General features: G+C 44.4%; 1 protein-coding gene, 2 long non-coding RNA genes and 1 other non-coding gene across 7 annotated transcripts; 2 read left to right on the top strand and 2 right to left on the bottom strand.

Annotated features, from left to right (window-relative positions):
- The first annotated feature begins 414 nt into the window (after positions 1-414).
- LOC120902861 lies at positions 415-3,915 on the top strand. 2 transcript variants are annotated; one of them, XR_005739494.1, is made up of 4 exons: positions 415-513; positions 630-877; positions 2,830-3,078; positions 3,142-3,915. It is a non-coding gene; the product is annotated as an uncharacterized LOC120902861 (long non-coding RNA). The 2 variants fall into 2 exon arrangements; XR_005739493.1 differs by having other exon boundaries at positions 2,830-3,915.
- An 8,179-nt stretch (positions 3,916-12,094) lies between these two features.
- LOC120904012 lies at positions 12,095-12,917 on the bottom strand. The gene is made up of 3 exons (XR_005739685.1): positions 12,803-12,917; positions 12,669-12,739; positions 12,095-12,599 (listed from the first exon to the last, which is right to left on the bottom strand). It is a non-coding gene; the product is annotated as an uncharacterized LOC120904012 (long non-coding RNA).
- Positions 12,918-12,943: 26 nt separating this feature from the next.
- LOC120904011 lies at positions 12,944-14,771 on the top strand. Of its 3 annotated transcripts, none has more exons than XM_040313713.1 (3): positions 12,944-13,025; positions 13,338-13,723; positions 13,788-14,771. In XM_040313713.1, the coding sequence occupies exons 2-3, from the start codon at positions 13,495-13,497 to the stop codon at positions 14,393-14,395; spliced, it is 837 nt and encodes a 278-aa protein (XP_040169647.1). In that variant the 5' UTR covers positions 12,944-13,025; positions 13,338-13,494; the 3' UTR covers positions 14,396-14,771. The 3 variants fall into 3 exon arrangements, with proteins under 3 accessions (XP_040169647.1, XP_040169645.1, XP_040169646.1); XM_040313711.1 differs by lacking the exon at positions 12,944-13,025 and adding an exon at positions 13,064-13,180; XM_040313712.1 differs by lacking the exon at positions 12,944-13,025 and adding an exon at positions 13,173-13,242.
- Positions 14,772-15,497: 726 nt separating this feature from the next.
- Positions 15,498-15,569, bottom strand: Trnaq-cug. Its single transcript has one exon. It is a non-coding gene; the product is annotated as a tRNA-Gln (tRNA).
- Positions 15,570-17,685: the final 2,116 nt, after the last annotated feature.

Raw genomic sequence — 17,685 nt, 5'->3', positions numbered from 1 at the left:
CTAAGAAAACTGACGAAAATATAATATAATAAGCAAAACTATAAACTACTAAAAAAAGAGAGGTAAATAAACTAAAGGTGGAAAAATATAGAAAGGTAAAAAAATAAAACAACATATTTGAAAATGAACATGATTGTAAGCAAAAAAAAACAAGTGATAAACTGAGAAGAATATGACACAAACTGAGAAGAATATTACTCAAAATCTATACTAATTGGATAATACTTCAACAACACATAACTTAACATTTCCAAATAAATAACGAAAAATTGAACTGAAGTGAATAAAACCAATCTGCAATAAATCCTCAATTACGAAGCTCCTACCGTGCAATGGGTTAAGGTAAAACAGACAAAAAATCACATTTTTTGCAGAGCACCATTTACTTAACCTCAAACTACCCAACAGGATAAACATGACGGCAACAATAACACAATCCTAAATAATAGTGAAAGTGCTCCTTTTACCTGACGGATGCAGCACATGTCCACAGAACAAAAAAGCACACCGCAGGTTAGTGTCTGCTGATTGCCTTTCTTTAAGCACAGACCTCTTTCTCTCTTTCTCTCTCTCTCTCTCTCTCTCTCTCTCTCTCTCTCTCTCTCTCTCTCTCTCTCTCTTCCATACAGAAAGACACGCACACATGGAACCGGTCGTATGATGATGCTAAAAATATGAGCATTAAAAATTATGGCTCATCAAATGAAAACGATTGCAGAGGAGAGACTACGAGTTGTGGGCTTACCCCGAGAGGCAGGCAACGGCAGTAAGGAAAGCAAAGCACATCCCCATGGCCACGCTTCAAGAAGCAAAAGGTGGTGCCTCCTTAACAGTGCTCAAGGAAGACGACGATTCGGCAGGGTAAAGAAGAAAAAAGGTTCGTACTTTATGTTTCCTTTCTTGTCAGGTTGCGCCTCACAGCCAACAGCCCCCACTTAGAGCGGGCACGGTGAAACGAATTCAGGGGCAGATTCCGGTATGTTCCGCGTATCCCCCCCCCCCCCCCCGTTGCCTGTTGTACAAACACGACACAACGAAACGGCGACGTCGACGAGAACGAATGCGATAAATTTATCATTAAATGTATAGGAAATGGAAAAACCCGGCTTTCGTTTCTGGCGTGTGCCCCACGACCGACCTGACGTGTCTCTGACGTTCCTCGCCCCACCAAAAAAAAAAAACCATCCTCCCGGTGGATACTGAATGAGACACCCGGGACACCCGGGATTTTCTTCTCAATCAGATGTTTTCACCGACGGTGGTGGGTTTGCCATTTGCTGCTTTCCATCACACGCCCGCCTCGATACGCAATCGCTTTGGTTCGGCTGTATGGGGAACGGCTGTACCGAAAACAGAACACCAGCCACTAGCAGCTGGCTGTGACTGTGACTCTCGGTAGGGGGAAGAGTGGAAGGATAGATTAGGGGACGCAGAACGCAGGACGACCCCATTAGTTGCAGGACATTAATTTCCTCCCGAAGCATTATTTATCAATCGGGTGAACGATGGCTGACGACTGGTGGATATCGCCCGTGCGAATTGCGAATGGACTCCCCGGACTACCCCCTCCAATCCGCCCCTCCTTTCCCCCCGCGAAAGGACTCTATTTCCGCTCCTTTGCTGTGCTTCTTTTTCTTGCTAGCTTTTCTGCTTTACTATCAATGCTGTTGCGCGCTAGAAAGTGAACAACAGAACGGCGTTAACGTTAGGAGTTGTTCGGAACGATCGAATGAAGTGTTTCCGATTGAGAAGTGGAGAGGAGCTACAGCGGGGGGGGAACACAGAGAGCACATCCATGGCTGATGAGCAACCCGTTAAAACGGGTACGAAGATACGGTTAACACTTGTTTCTTGTTGCAGCTTTTGTGTGTGAGTGTGTTTTGCCATTTGCAGTTGGCTACAGTGGCTAAAATATGTTTTATCTGGGTTTTGTTTTTATCTCTTTTTGGTTTTGTTTTTGTCTCTTGTTTTTGTTTTTTTGTTTTTGTCTCTTTTTACATTTTACATTAATTTGTAGAGAGATGTTATTTGTTTCAACTTTTTGCTTTTTGCCTGGTTTTGTTTCATTTTTCGGCACAATTTTCCGAACATTAGTTTAATTGTTTGATTTGACTTCTTGTTTATCTCGATTGTTATCAAAAATTGTATGGTAATATTCTTATTTTTTTTACCTTTACATATTACGCATAAAGCAAAGCGTTCTTTTTATTTTTTCGATTATATACTCGCACCAAATAGTTTACTAATTTATTCAATATTTTTATAAACTTTTCGAAAACTGGAATAAAAAAATAAAACAAATTTAAATGTTTTACTATTGTGCCAATTACTTAAGTCAAACAAAACCAGTCTTAACAAACGGAAACGATTTCTCTAATTTTGCAAATCTTGCGGTTTCAACATATTTAGTTAATTCAGTTTTCTAAATTTGACAGTTCCTTGAGCAAATTGCACTGAATTGACACATTCAACGTCAACATCAAAATAACTTCCCTTTAAACGAATTTTAAAAATCATTCCAAAATTGTAATTCTTAACCTTTTTGATTATTTTATTTTAAATTCAATTAAATGGCAAATTATTTTGATTTGGACGTTGAAATCACATGCGAAACTATACGACAATTTTGGATGTAAACCGCGCGATTCGACTTACCCAGAAATTCGGGGCTCAACCTGTAAAGATATGTTGTAAGAGTAAAATAGCTCAATCCACCCATGATTGAATATTTCAATGAAGAAAACTAATAAACATCGGATATTTCATGAAATTGTAACTCTTTCGTATTCCTTGCTCAAGCACTAAATTACTTACTTCTACTTTTCACAGGTCACAGTTGAAATGCAGGATTGCTGGCAAAGCATATTTAACATTTGGCCACTTTGCATCTCTGTTCCTTCAATATCGTTAATAAATCAACTCACAAAAGTATGCACAATGAAGCAATCCTTAGCTGATCAGATGCAGCAAAGCAGTAGAGAATTGAATTATTCTACAAAATCTTCCATACTTCATTTGCTGTCTACCTCAAGATAATCGATTGGTAGCAAACAGCATTCGGACTGCATTTTAAAAGAAGTAAGCAATAAGACAACAAAATGTCGGAGGGAAAAGAATCAAAATATGTAAATACCATTCCAGGCGAATAAATGCCAACCAATGAGGGAGAAGAGTTTCTCCCCAAAACGCACACGATGGCGGTAGAAGAAAATGTAAATCGCTTCAAAATGAAATTATAATGAAAACAAAAAATCCCACCAAGACAGGAATATTGTTCACGAAATCGAAAAAAAAACAGAGGGAAAGCTTTTCCCGTCCCTCGCATAAAGTCAGAAAGCGGATCAGCAGCGGCAACTTAAGCCAACGCTAGAAAAGAACAAACACACACACGCGCACACACATGATGGGATGTCACCCGGCTGGTATTTTATTCATTTTCCAGTATCAATCTAGTATCGCTTTCATCGTACATCAGCGCGACAGAGTAATGCCTTTCATCGCCCGGGAAAAAAGGCAGACACACACTCATCCGGCGACGCCAGCCACCGAGCGAATGCAAGGATGATAACAGCTTTAAATTAAAGAAACATTCACCCGAACACAGCGAACAGGCAAAACCTGGTGTTCCCTGGTGGCACAGTGGCTTCACGCACAAGAGGGAAACCCCCAGCAAAGACGGGAAACGAATCGCATAAATTGTATTTTTATTTATTATTAAAAAAGAAGTCGCGCACAGTCGGCAGTGGAGGAGACGATGGGCACCAAACATTTCTTTGCTGCTGTCGGCAGGGTTGGCGGCTCTTTCTCATATTTCATGCGGTTAATATCGTGTGGCAGTGTGGGGGGAAGTGGTACCAAGGATGGAACGGAAAAGGTTGCCTGCATTCTTCTGTTTACGAGGGGGCAGGCCTTATCAAAAATTGGCTCCTTCCCTTTTATCCATCGGATGGATGCCATCGGGTGCGCGGGGAAAGTGAGATGCTTCATTATTGGGGTTGTGTGGGGGGAGGGGGGGGGTTTGAAAATCGGAGAAGATGGAACACAGGTTGGCAGGTTTTGTGGCTGTTTTTTTTTTTTAGTAGAATTATGTTTCATGTGTCGTTTAGGATGTGTTCGTTTTTTCCAGGAAAACGATTCGATTTAGCTCGGTTTCTTATGAAAGCTTGGGTGATTACATTAAAGGGCAGATTTGCAAACGATAATGGTAAGGTTGGTGGGGTTTTTTTTTTTGTATGTTTTGAAGTGTAAAATGTACGCAAATTGCGCGCTGTTTTTATTACATTTTTTTATAATTTTGTGAAATAGTTTTTGTAAAGCTTTGGACTTTGTAACAAGGTTATGAAAGTCAATCGCAAATTGTAATTTAAAAAAAAATATAAAAGAAATAAAGCAAGAAAGAATAACTACACCAGGCATCAACTTTTTCAAACCTGTCTTACAGTCAGTACTTCAAAATGTCATGAGCACCACGTGATATTCAACAACGAAAACAATTAACATATCCGCGGTAGCTTGATGATCATTGCTGATACTCAATTAAACTGCGTCATGACATGCCATCATGACATGCAGTCATAATCATGACTTTTTCTGACAGTGAACAGTGCTGCCAAATGCCTGCTGTTTCAGTCACCAACACTCATGACTGAAACGAAGCACAAATCAGCACACGTATAGAGCAGAGATGATCAGAGGTGAGACTCAAACCGTTGGTGGTCCAATCACATGCTTGATGACATTTTATTTAACTCCCAACTTTGTATCACTCACTCGGTCACGACATATTCTGTCGGTGATAACCACTAAAAGACCATGCTTTCACGCTCTGTCTGCTTGATGGTCTGCTGGGTCCAACAGAGCGAGAAAACATGCTCATTTTGTTTCTTGAAGCCACTCGCACGCACCGCATATCTCCCGTGACTATCGTGATGATCAACGACAGAAAGTGTCGCAACCGAGTGGCTAACCTGAAGAGTTGTTTGCACAAAATGTCACCAAGCATGTGATGGTCGCACCAATTGTTTTGAATCTCACCTCTGATCATCACAGTAGAGCTCGTCACGCTGACATTATTTTGTTTTCTGTCTGGATTCGTCATGACTATGTCAGTGACATTTTACAGAACTGATCACAGAGAAAAAAAAGTCATGACACAGCGACTGACCAAGCGATGGTCGCAAAAATGTCACGCATTGGTCACACCAATCGTTTTGAGTATCAGCGCTGATTATCACAATTGAGTACGCGACGCTGACATGGATTTTGTCTCTGTCAGTTTTTTTCTTTTATGACATTGACAGTCACACATAGCAACTCTGCTTACAGTACCTTAAATCAAGAATACCCAATCTGTCCCAACAGTTTTTTGAGCGATTTAGAAAAGCCTTAGTCCTCTTCACGACCTGTCACAGCCAAAGAAACGCCACCGCCGAGAGCGTCACGTGTGTGTTGAGCGTGTCGAAAAGCGAAGCTTCAAATGCAATGCCTCTCCACTCCCCTTCCTCAACACCGCAAAAACAAAAAGATTTTCCCCAAAACTGTGTCATAAATTTTGGGCACCCAAAATCCCACTTTACAATTAGCTACTTGTCTGCCCACTTTCAAACCGATTTCCGGGAAAATCCACACTCCCCTCCCCAGTTTAAAGCACACTAAATCACGTTGTGTAGCGGTTAGCGGTCGTTCACATTACACAACACTGCTGCTTAAACGCGCTGACTAACAAAGGCAGGCTGGCAGGCAGAGAACCACGTAGCAAAATGCTTTCCAATTCACAAACCAGCCCCCTCCGCTCCATTAATCCCTCGCGCGCTTGTTACGCAACCCAGCAAGTGGCCACGTGCTTCTCTTACGTTCTTTTGCGCTGTGCGGAGCGTGGGTGGGGTGCCGTGGTGGTTCGTAACGTAACCCGGCACACCCTGGATTCATTTCCTGGAAGGACAGAAACTTTACATCGAGTTTTGCATCGAGTTTGGGGTAAGGGTGTCGTGGAAAAATCGTAACGAGAAATCACACTTGCTGCGTCCTCTTTTTTTCTAACAGGAATCTTATGTAGTATTAGAGAAGCGAGTACAATTAAGTTTTGGCGATGAAGATGGCGCACAGGAAGGATGGAAGGTGTGTAGCATTAAATTACAGTTTGATGAAGGTAGCAAAGAGGATGGTCAAGTGATTAGGAAGGGATCGAATTTTTATCGAGTTATTTTATTACGAAGTTGACTAAAATTGGTAACATTGGTGTATTGTAGCCGAAAATTGTACCAAAAGTATAGAAAAAAGCAAGTCATAATGATAAATGAACGTTTTAAATGCGACTGGTCGTTATGCTCTATGCAGCATAAAGTAAGTCAACATGACCCATTTTTCTTTATCTTTCTGTTCTTCGAATTAAATAATAAAACCATTGTGAGCGCAATCTTCCACCACGATGGAGGCGCATGGTACTTTGTGAATTTCAAAAATCGCACACGAAAGCAAACCTCGATCCGAACCCATACGCACACACTAGCATCGCCTACTGCCTATCCTTACGCACGAATACTTTAACCAGCGGACAGCAGCGGCGCAAACAACTCCCGGAAGCGTAGCGGGCCGCACAAAGAGAGAGAGAGCACGTGGAATATCAACAATCATGCACCAACAAACGATTGTACGGGTTTTAAAGAGCATTGGTCGCGTCCACCTAAAGAAGGGAAGAAATTGGGCGAAGTGTATAGCAAAGGTTTGTTGTTTTTTCGGTCGCTTGCCTTTGGTTGCTCTATTTGCAAAAGAAGGTTGTTTTGCCAACGTGGTTTGTGTACACCGCAAACGTGACGAACGTCGTGGGGATGACCTTCGACGAAGTCGCCAAAAATTGAGAAAGCCAAAAGAACAAAAAAGGGCTCGAATTAGAACAACAAATCCACACTTTCAGTTGCAACCGAAAAGCTAACTGGAAATAATAGCAACAATTGCGCAAGAATGTTTAACCCATTTTTACCCATTTTTGCACCTCTCAGTTTGATGTGTTAAGGTGTATGTGCATATGGGTGTGTTCTACCTTTTTTGGCGAGCAGGAGAATCGATCCGTGAAAACGAGCGTGTGGAGAGGAGGCACATACATACACAAAAATACGCACAAGCATATAAATCCATTTCTGGCACAAAGACGGATTCTTGTTGTTTGCTGTTTTTGCTACCACCTTTTCTCCACCATTTCATCGGCCATTCCGTTTTTTCCCCCACAGCTGGGACCGAGATTTTCATTCTTAGTTGCTGTGCTTTACCTTTATTTTCCACCACCCGCCGAAACATGCCGACATCCAATTGACGTCAATGGGAACAGCAGCCGGGAGACGCTGTTGGTCGCGAAGGAAACCAAGAAACGGGTCGAGTTTTGTTTAAAAAAAAATGATAAAAATAAAGAGGATATTTTCCTGATTGAAATACCCTCTCAATCACCAAGTGGTTAAGTTTTTTTTTACTAAATCTTTTATTATGTTTCTTTTTTTAAGATTCAAATTTCGCAAAATGATTGCTTTTAGTTGGGAAAATAATTTTAAAATAAATAGTTGCATCGCTTTTTCTGTATGGCAGGGCACAAATTTTGATACTTTTTTTTTAAATAATTAAAAACCAGTTTGAAAATTAATTCAAAATAAATAAAAAAAAACAATTCATATCTCCAACTATTCCTGGCACCTCATACAGAAACACATAAAAAAGTGTTAATATGACATGAACAATACAAAAAAAGCAAAAAAAAAACAGCACCAAGAAAACAATGCTTCTCTGTCACGCACACCACCCCACCTGGAACGTGTACTCACGTACTTACAACACACTGTACAACAGCGGTAAACAATATCCACAGAAGAAGCAAAATAAGCAGCCAAAAACTTTGCAAAACCAAACAAAAAGCAACACACACACACGTTTCGACTGTTGTTTTCCACTTACTTACGAAGAGAAAGGGGTGGAGGGAGGGAAGGAGGAGCACAGCATTTTGCCAATCCACTCATCAAAGCAAGCCAGTGCTGCCACGTCACTTCATCTGTCACTCGAACGGTGCGTTTGACAGACGTGGTAGTAGTGCCAGTGGCGGAAGAACAATCGCAAGAAGAGCAAACCTTCCACACGAATTTCCTCTCACACATGCACGCACATACACAGCCATTTCAGAAAGCGATGAATGATGTTTTTTCTCCTCGTCCTAAATGGTATATTCGGAAAGGAAAGGCTGGTTCGATTTTCCCCTTTATCAAAAATACTTTAACCTCTGTTCCGCTTATTTTTGTGTTTTTTTTTGTAGTGTTCTTTGCTATTTATTCTTTGGGTGCTAAAACAACACATATCTCAGATGTTTTTCTGGCTTTTGTAAGAAGTCGACGCTTTCCAGCTCGCTCTGGCACGGGCTCTTTTCACACACTTTGTTCCCCCAAATTCCCCCAAACCCATTTCGGAAGAAAAATAAATTAAAAAAAGGCAAAACTAACAACAAACAGACCTTAAAATAGATTTAAAAAAATAAAAATCCAAAACCCCAAAACCGAGAAAAACTACTCGATTCGAGCAGTTTTGCCTGCTGGCTATATATGTGTGCGTGTAAGCCCCGCAGGGCAGGCAAAAGTGGGCCCGTCCGTTGCATACAGCCGTACCACCGTACGCGTGCCTTCCCCGGTGTACATGTGGGCGGGCACTCAGCTGATCGGGGCACATCCACCACTTTTCCTTTCGAAAAAGCGGGGAAAAATCGCCTATGTACGGTCGCTCCTGCACCATCACCACCATGGCGTGTGGGGGTCGTGTCTCAGCTGTTGCCGTGGCGTGACGTCGACGAAAAGTGGAATCGATCCACACAGGACACACACACACAGGTCCGGAACTTTACATAACGGCAAAGAAGGAAAAACGCCGGCAGCTGACACAAACACAATCAAACACGCATGTTGCACTTTGCCGACACAAAGATGGGGGATGAGTGGATATAAATATAGCAAACCCCGTCGTCCAAGCTGCCCCCGGAAAAGGCGTCCTATATCCTGCAAGGGTGTGCGGTTAGCAACACATACCATGCATCCCTTTTGGCTACCATTCTTTCTCTCACTCTCTCTCTCTCTCTCTCTTTTCACTCGTTCTAGGCAACCTCTGGAAAAGTCCTTGAAGCACGGGAAGAGATTGCGCAATACCGAGGCGAATGCCTTCCTGCCACCTTCGAACGATGAACCGTGCAGCAACGCACACCAAGGCAACGCACGGAAAAACGAAATCGAAATCCACATACACACAAGCAACCCGTACAGAGTAGTCCGTGTATTGGTGAGAGCGGAAAAAGCCGGCTAAGGGTGTGTTGGTGGCGCATTCTACGTTTTGCGAAAAAGCATGCGTATTGTACAATTTTCCACCGAGCGCTCTCGAGAGGTTACTTCGGAACAATACACACACACAATGATGTCGAGCAATGTTTCTTCCCTTCGCAGAAGGACAAAGAATGTATTTGAATTGAGCTACAATGAGGTTCACAAAAACAAAGCTACTTCACATTACAGCCCCCCACACGGGGGGGGGGGAAAGCCTGTTCCGCGGCTCAAGCCAGCTCCGGACCGGCAATTGCAGCCGTGTCCAGCGCGCGCTTCTCCCGCATGTACTCGCGGTACACCAGCTGCAGCATCTTGTCGTAGATGACCAGCTTGCGGGCGGCCGGAAAGCAGGACACGTACGGATAGACGCGCGTCATCAGAAAATCGTAGTCCAGATCCTCGCCAATGCTGATGGTACTGCCGGCCGGATCGGGGATGGGTATGCGGTAGTTGCGGTTACGGGACGACGCCGCCCGGTTCGCTTGCCGGGGTGGCGGCTTGCTCCCTGGAGCTGCTGTCCGCGGGACGGCTGCACGGGATGGTCGGCGGGAGGGTGCTGCTGCTGGCTTCCGGGTCGTCGTGGCACGTGCTTGAGACGGCTTTCGTTTCGGCGCTACCGGTGGACTGGCGATCTCGGACTGAAACGAAGCTTGGAGTGGCACGAGCGGTGCTGCTTTCTGGCTTGGGGCATCGATGCACTCTTGCTTCACTTTTACCGGTCGTACCGTTTCGCTTTGAACGCTTCCGGATGATGGAGTTGGTTCCTGCTTGATGTGCTGAACGCCAACGCGCTGTTGGTACGGTGTTGCACAAATGGAGGGCCCCGGTACAGACGCCATGCCGGCTTCAGATTTGTTTGTGGAAGTCTCCAATGTTTCAGCGGTTTTGGATGATCTGTTCCTCACAGGTTTCATTGATGTTTGCTGAGAATCTTTTTTTCGAGATGCGATTTAATGTCTTGGGACAAATGTTGTCCCCAAATGTTCTAGAATCTTCTAGGGAAGGGATGACGTCATTTGAAACCACTTTTTTTCTGGTTATGTAACCCACTGTCACTTCCACGTATTGTGCTTCGTCATCGCCGGCCAGGTCTGACAGTTTGACAGTTCCAAGGGTAAGTGTAGTGTCACCACGTGCTAATGTATTTGTGTATCCACTACCCTGAAATTGAAGAAGGATGATAAGAAAACTTATTATTTGTGTTCCCGATATTAAAATTAAGAATTTAAGATCTATTAAGATCGCAGTCCTTGTCCTTACCTAGGCCTTCTATTTCTTTAATCTACATTAAAATGTAGTCAACATGTAAGCATGTAATGACACCGATAGGTCCCCCCATAGATCAATGTCAAACTGTCGGAAACGGTACAACCGCTCACCAAGGAGTGACACGTGGAAGCAGCTAACGATTGCGTCAGCAAGAAAATTTTCACTTACGTAACTTCTTCCGACCAAGCTAGTCCTCCTCCTAACCAGCACGAAAAGCACTCCGATCAAGAAAATGGCATCGAAACGTACTTGGGAAAGCGCTAATCAGCAGCCGCGTTCATCCACGGCACGCGCTAGCAGAGTATTGCGAGCCGTACAAACATTGCAGATCATTGAAGATGATCCGGCACCGGGCACCTCCATCGCCGGTCCATCCGAAAGCCGTAGCCTCCTCGTTGTAGCTGTGAAAAAGCTGCTGCATCAATCCACTCAAACTGTGGAACCGTCGGAAGTGCGCATTAAACGAGAGCGCATCGATGAACCGAGTGTGCCATCATCGCCGCAGCAGCAGCCGGCCTCTAAGCCGGCAACAACTGCGCCATCATCACAGCAGCAGCCGGCAACTAGTGCGCCATCATCGCAGCAACAACAGCCCGGCTCACTGCCGGCACCAACCGCGCAAACCATGCGCCAATCGTCCGGAGCGAATAGAACGGTCGCTCATATTGCCTGCCTTAGTGTGACGTCACCAACGAGCAGCAACCAAATGTTGCAATCTTTATTGCAGCACTTGCTTAACCCTACGACTGCAACAACCTCAGTTTTGGCCGACTCCACCGACGCTACATCCAGTGCTGCCAGCGCAGCTGCTGCTTCGGGGGTACGTGCCGATGCCGGTGGCTCACAGCAGCAGCAAGCCCAGCCAGCTGCCGACCCGAACCCGACCGCTGAAACCGCCGAAGACGCCGGTTACGACTCGGACGCTGCATTTCTGATCCGAGCAATCTATCCCGTGCTCAGGAGTTGCCGACGCCCCCAGACGCGCTGGTCCAGTAAGAAATTGCAGCAGATTTTGCGTATTGCTTTACGCCAAGAGTTGGTCCGCTGCTGTGAAAAGTACGAGCGTATCATCGCCGATGTTCTTTGAGCGGAGAGCTTTTTTTTTCTTTCCTTTTCTTCTTAATTTAATTTAATACATTGGCCGAAAGGGGTGGCAGGAGATGGCCGCTTGTTGAATGCGACAATTTAAATACATGAATTAAATAAATATTAGAATTTTGCATTTCCCGCTAAGGATGTATGCTGCTTTACTAATTCAAATGCGTTTTGTGCTTTACTTACTGAAGGTCTTAGGAATTCAATCATGATCCAATTATTTGCCTAGAACTTTAAGCCTGGAACCCAGAAAGAATGATAAATTTAACAAACACTCGTTGCGCGTTGTTGGGCCCACCGTTGTGCACTCAAGTAAGCTTCAGTCTGGCCAGCTTGTTCGTCCTAGTTGGCTCTGGACGTAAATTTGAATATACGCGAGCGAAAGTATTGCTTCAGTAAGCGTTCAAGGGTTTTATTTATAGGCGAGTGAGTTGCAGTTTCGATATAAAAGCTTTATTCTACTAAAAAAAACTAAATTGGTATATTGTGCATTGGAATGTATCAATTATAAAAAATTCACTAGGAAAAGAACACTTGTATCGATCATACAGAAACCTGTGCTTACAAACACAATCGTTAATTAGCGTAAAAATAGCAACGTTTTAGTTTTAATTCGCTTAAAAAGAACGTTTAGCTGCTTCTAACGCCTGAATAAAATCGATATATATATACCAAGCTGTGGCACACCACCGTTTTGTTATTGGTACTAAGCTATTTTAGACGATTTCTTTATCGTTTCCATACAGCCACACTCCCGGATCACGCATGTAGATGATGTTTATGTAAGGAGGTTGTTCGCGATACCAATCTGTAACAACGCCGGATAATAATCACTGCTCAGTAGCTTTGTAGAGAGTGTAAGGCACAAAAGCAGCTTCACTTATGACCAGCATCCATCTAAAAGATATGTGAAAAGAGGATTAGGTTTTAGATAAGAGATTTGCACGGAGAACATTTCCTTCTTACCGAGTGTTTACAAACAACCAAGTGGTGCCGCACTCGTCCACGCATCATGAAGAACGGGTTGGTCGCAGGTCCTAGAAAAGAAACCGTAAATCATGTCTATTTCCCCTGGAACAACTTCGAAAGTTCAACGTTACTTCCTCGTGCCCGTTGCCACACACTTAATCAAGCAGAGGATTTACTTTTTGCCTACGATTGTTCAATACACTTGGAGCGGCCAGCAGTCGAGGAGCCTGTCATCTAGTAGCCGATGCTGTCACACTGACGACGTCCTGCAACTGGCTGCGCGAAGGAGAAAGAAGCAGCGTGCGTGCTTGTCAAACGCACAGCAATAACGCAGACGAAACTGGTCCAATCAAGGTAAGCTGTGTGTGCGCGTAGCGTTTGATCCAGTTTGACGCAACGCAAGCCGCGGTGTGCAATTTTCAACGCGAAAGGATTTTAGTGAAGAAAAAGGTGAAGTACAGTTTTGATTTGGATTAACCTTCGTCATTGCTTAGCAGTATACTTTCCGAGTAAGTACCAAACACAACTAATTCGTTTACGCACACACAAGAAAAGCGCTCCGAATTCGCATGTGAGTTCAGGCGCACACGTCAATCCGTCGCCGACAAATGGAACAAGAACCAGTGGCAATAACCTTCCCAATAAACGTGTTTCTTTGTATTTTAGGTTCTGCAACAAGTTTCTCACCTGTTCTTGCCGTTCTTATCAGCACACTATCGCCAACGATTGCGTACCCCAGGCCGGCCGGTGCGCGTGTTTTGGTGTTCACGCGAGTTCGTACCGCAACACAATCGAGCAGCACAGTAAGCAGCCGGGCAGGTAAATGAACGCAACAGAGATGGAGGAGGAATCAGCCCCGGAGCAGCAACTTCCAGCGGAGGTGAAAGATGAATTTGGGCGGAAGCGAATTTTCGGCCAGCAAGGCACGCTGCGCCTCATCGAGTGTGTTCGCCAACGACCGAAACTGTGGCATCGCCAGTATCTGCGCAGTCGAGCGTCGGGCATCGAAGATTGGGAGGAAATACAGCGGACGGAATTCAGCACGATCAGTGGTAAGAAAATGAGCTTGAAAAATCATTTACAAAACAACATTACCATCATCTTTCCGTTTTGCAGTGAATCAGTTGCGCGTGCGCTGGAAAACACTGCGCGATTGCTTCCGCCGGGAGGCTAAGCGTATTGAGGATGGAACGATCCCAGCAATCCGCTGGCCACTGTACGACCATATGCAGTTCCTGCACGGTCACTTTCGGCTGAAGAAGAGTAAAGCACGCAAAAACGGTGGAAAGACAGTATGCCGGCCAGAACGTGTGTCTTCTCCGCTGCAAAACAATCCCAATGAGACTGAAGTCAAACAGTCGATCAAGTTCGTACCGATCGAGGAGGACATCAAACACGACACAGGTCCCTCTGAACGTTCGATCGATGAACAGGACGTGAAGGAAGAGGATGATACATCAATTGATGACGGTGAAGTTACTTACAAGAATAAGTTCCGGCCGCGTTCCAGCAAATCCGCTTCGAGCACTTCGACCGGTGGCGGCTGGGTGAAGCCTGATGCGGAAAATCCGGACTGTCGCTTTCTGATGAGCCTGACGCCATTTTTAAACGATCTGCCAGCGGAGGAAAATTTAAAAATTCGCATCAAAATGCTGCAACTAGTAGCGGCTGCAAACAGAAGCTCGGGCGGGTCAGGAACGTTTATTAGGAAGGAACGTTCCTAAGGTTTTGGAGCAAAGGTCAAGCGTATTAGGAGGAGTGCAATGTGATTTTGCTCATACACTAATAGAAAATGTTAAATATTACTGTTTATGCAAGATAACTACAGGTAGAATGGCAAAATATTCATCATATTAAGTAGTTGTACGAAATCGGATTACAAATCTGTAGACAGGGGTCAAGTAGAACGGGATGGTTGATATGAGTACAACATCCAGCAACAGAAGTAGATGAAATGGTCATGATATCATAACGGTGCAATTTAACATCACATCTCACATCGTAGATTAATTGATAAACGAATATTCTAATATATACTTGCAGGGCTTGTTAACGACCAATCTGTAGCAAAATAGACCACTTAACTGGCGACTGAACGTACTCTTCTTGGTATAATTATTTGTTTTGCCACGGTAGCCATAATAATATTTAAATTATTACACGCAAGAAGGGATCACTATCCAACAAGTTGGAAAATCGTTCGTTGTTTTGTAAATGTACTACCCCAAAATTTAAATTTTGGTGGCTTTAACCATTCTAGCTTTAAAAACTAAAGATAGTTGAGACAACTTGTGCAAGTAAGGTAAGCCTTGTAGCTTATTTTTAAAGTTTTCGCGACAGAATGCTGTTAAAAATTTACTTTCAAAAGTAAAAACCAAAAGAGTTTAGTTCGATAAGGTACGTCCAACATTTCATGCCGGATATTATGCTGAAGAAGGTGATTAAACCATTACCTGAGTCTATCGAGACGGTACACGAATCCTAAGTATATTGTAAGCTATCGAACCGTAAGCCAACTTTCGGTATCCCTTAAGTACGTCGTTGTTGAATGATGTACTGATAAGTTGATGAAACACCTTCGATAATATTCTGAAGATAATGCTAGGAAAGCATAGAAAATCGGAAACAGAAAGAAAGGTAATTCGTTTCACATAAAATCGATGTTGGATGGCTCTGTGCGCCCCACATCACGTGCGAAATTAGTAAATTACTACTAAATTAATTTAAATATGCTTGTAAATTACTACCTACTTGTACCGATACTGTCCTTAGGAATGATCAAGATACTTGAAAAAAAGAATATAAAAATAGGAAATTACATTTTACAGGTTCCACCGAGATTTGAACTCGGATCGTTGGATTCAGAGTCCAAAGTGCTAACCATTACACCATGGAACCGTTGATGTGGGAGGGCGTGTATGCAGCGTGGAGGTAGTTTTAAGTGCAAAATTAACATCTATGTTTGATTAATATCGTTTCAGCTCGTTTTTGAAGTAGTTTTTGCAGTGAATTGAAGATACATACGAAAACGCAAAAAATACTGCAACCTTTCTTTCTTAATCTTTTCTTGACATGAAATGTCTTCTAGAATTTACAGCAATTATAAAACAACCACAGCAGCGAACGGGTTAATTTTAATTGCCAATCGCAATAATTTACGGTTTTTTTCCCTGACAGTCAAGAAGCCTCCCACAGCATCCTTTTTATCAAACATAGCTGCTCACGATAAAGACTGTAATCATGGGCGCGTAGTTGCGGCTAGAGCACGCAGCGTGAGTACATGAATAGGTACCAATAAGGTTCTTCAAAATATCCCTTTTGCAGCTCTCTATCGATGCTAATTAAAATAAAATAAAATAGCTTGTTGTCCCGTCCGACACCCCAATTCAGACAAATTCAAATTAACGTCCGAAGCGAGAGAGAGAGAGAGCCACCGAACCAAGACCGATGCCGGGCTGCGACAAACTCTACCCCGAATATGACAGTTACGCAGGCTTGTCTCTAATTAACGCTACGCGCGCGGTCTCCTTCTAATTAGCACTCCACTCTTTCCCCCATCCAACCGAACTGTTTTGCTACACGCGGAGAATGCAATGCCCCAATGCCTGGGAGAAGTCGAACGCCCAGCACCCAACCGGCGACCGGCAGGCAGGCAGACCCTTCCCGAACAATGCGACACACTGATGAAGACTGGCTGAGTGTGGAGTAGCTCGGTTGGTGCGGACGAGGTTGAATCGAAAGGTGTAATTAAGCTTCATTTTAGGTGTGTGTGTGTGTGTGTGTACTACCAAGGGCAGCTAGCAGCTCCAGTCGACGGTCAAAAATCAAAGCCTTTTCGAAAGCGTGGTGAGATGGTGAGCCTGACGGTCGGGTGAATCAAATCAACGCGCGACACAGAGAGAAGTAAATTTAATCAGACAGTAGCGCAGAAGGATGCGCACGGCGCATTTGGCTACAAAGTTGTCACGGCAGACAGTTTGAAGCGCCGTTTGTCGCCGGGCTAGTTGTCCCCGAGACCACCGGCTGTGTTGGGTGGTATAATTATCCTAGCCCACAAAGTTGGGCGAGTGCTCGCTCAATTCGGCGAAGAAAATGACATATAATTTTAATTTCGCTGCGCGATAATTCGTGCAGCTTCCGGTGCGGCCTCCCCGGAAGTCAAGGCTGCGCGGTGCCGTGTCTACACTGCGAACCAACTCGGGCTAATAATTCCTTCGGATCTTTAGAAAGCCAGCCAGCGCTGCCAGCAACTAACCACCATCATCATCGTCGTTGTCGTCGTTTCAGCAAAAGGACGCAGACCAACGAGAACCGAGGACAAAGTTTGGCATAACCGTCGTCGTCGTCGTTGGGTGGAAGTAATTTAAATTCAAAATGTGATCGTTGTGCGAAAACTTTCGCCCATGTGGCGGTGTGTCCCTGGATTGAGGCAAGAGATGCAGATGTGTGACGACGCTCAAGCACGAGCAAAGCGGATACACTTCACTTGTTCCACACATATGCACACGAGAGCACTGCTGCTGCTGGAAACTCCCAAAGGTGGCGGCAGCAAAGGCACACAATTCGTCTTGGAAAAATATTACCACAAAGTTAGCTCTACACCTCCCGCGGGCGTGTGAAGAGGGAGTGGACCCTACTACCCGGTGGATTGTAAATCAGATGAGCTAAGGCACACCAGGGCAGACAGCAACCGATGGAGTGGATCAGGCAGGTTTCGTAGTTCTGTTCTGATCTCCGAGTCCCCGAGCGAGTGAGTGTTGAACGGGAGTAAGTAGTTTTGGCTGAACACAGACACCTTTTCCGCAGTGTTTTAATGTACTTTGCTTTCCCTGACCGAGACACAGACACGTGGTGCGAGGAAGCCGTAGATTGGTTTGCAGGTCACACATTTTACGCCCAACTTACGTCCCAAAGCCGCATGCACATGGCGGTGTGCTATTTCCCTCTGCTGAAGCTAACTTCATTCCCGGCCGTACTTGGGAAGCGGTACATACTAAGTAACTTCCGCACGAAA

The sequence above is a fragment of the Anopheles arabiensis genome, chromosome 3 (assembly GCF_016920715.1).
Source record: "Anopheles arabiensis isolate DONGOLA chromosome 3, AaraD3, whole genome shotgun sequence".
NCBI lineage: Eukaryota > Metazoa > Arthropoda > Insecta > Diptera > Culicidae > Anopheles > Anopheles arabiensis.
The sequence above is the reverse complement of the archived record's forward strand: the minus strand, read 5'-3'. Positions and strand labels throughout refer to the sequence as shown.

Excerpts from the sequence above, each read along its gene's own strand:
- LOC120904011 (XM_040313713.1), top strand. The coding sequence starts at position 13,495 with ATGAACGCAACAGAGATGGAGGAGGAATCAGCCCCGGAGCAGCAACTT. Across the intron at positions 13,724-13,787 it reads GGAATTCAGCACGATCAGTG|TGAATCAGTTGCGCGTGCGC; the intron begins GTAAGAAAATGA and ends TCCGTTTTGCAG.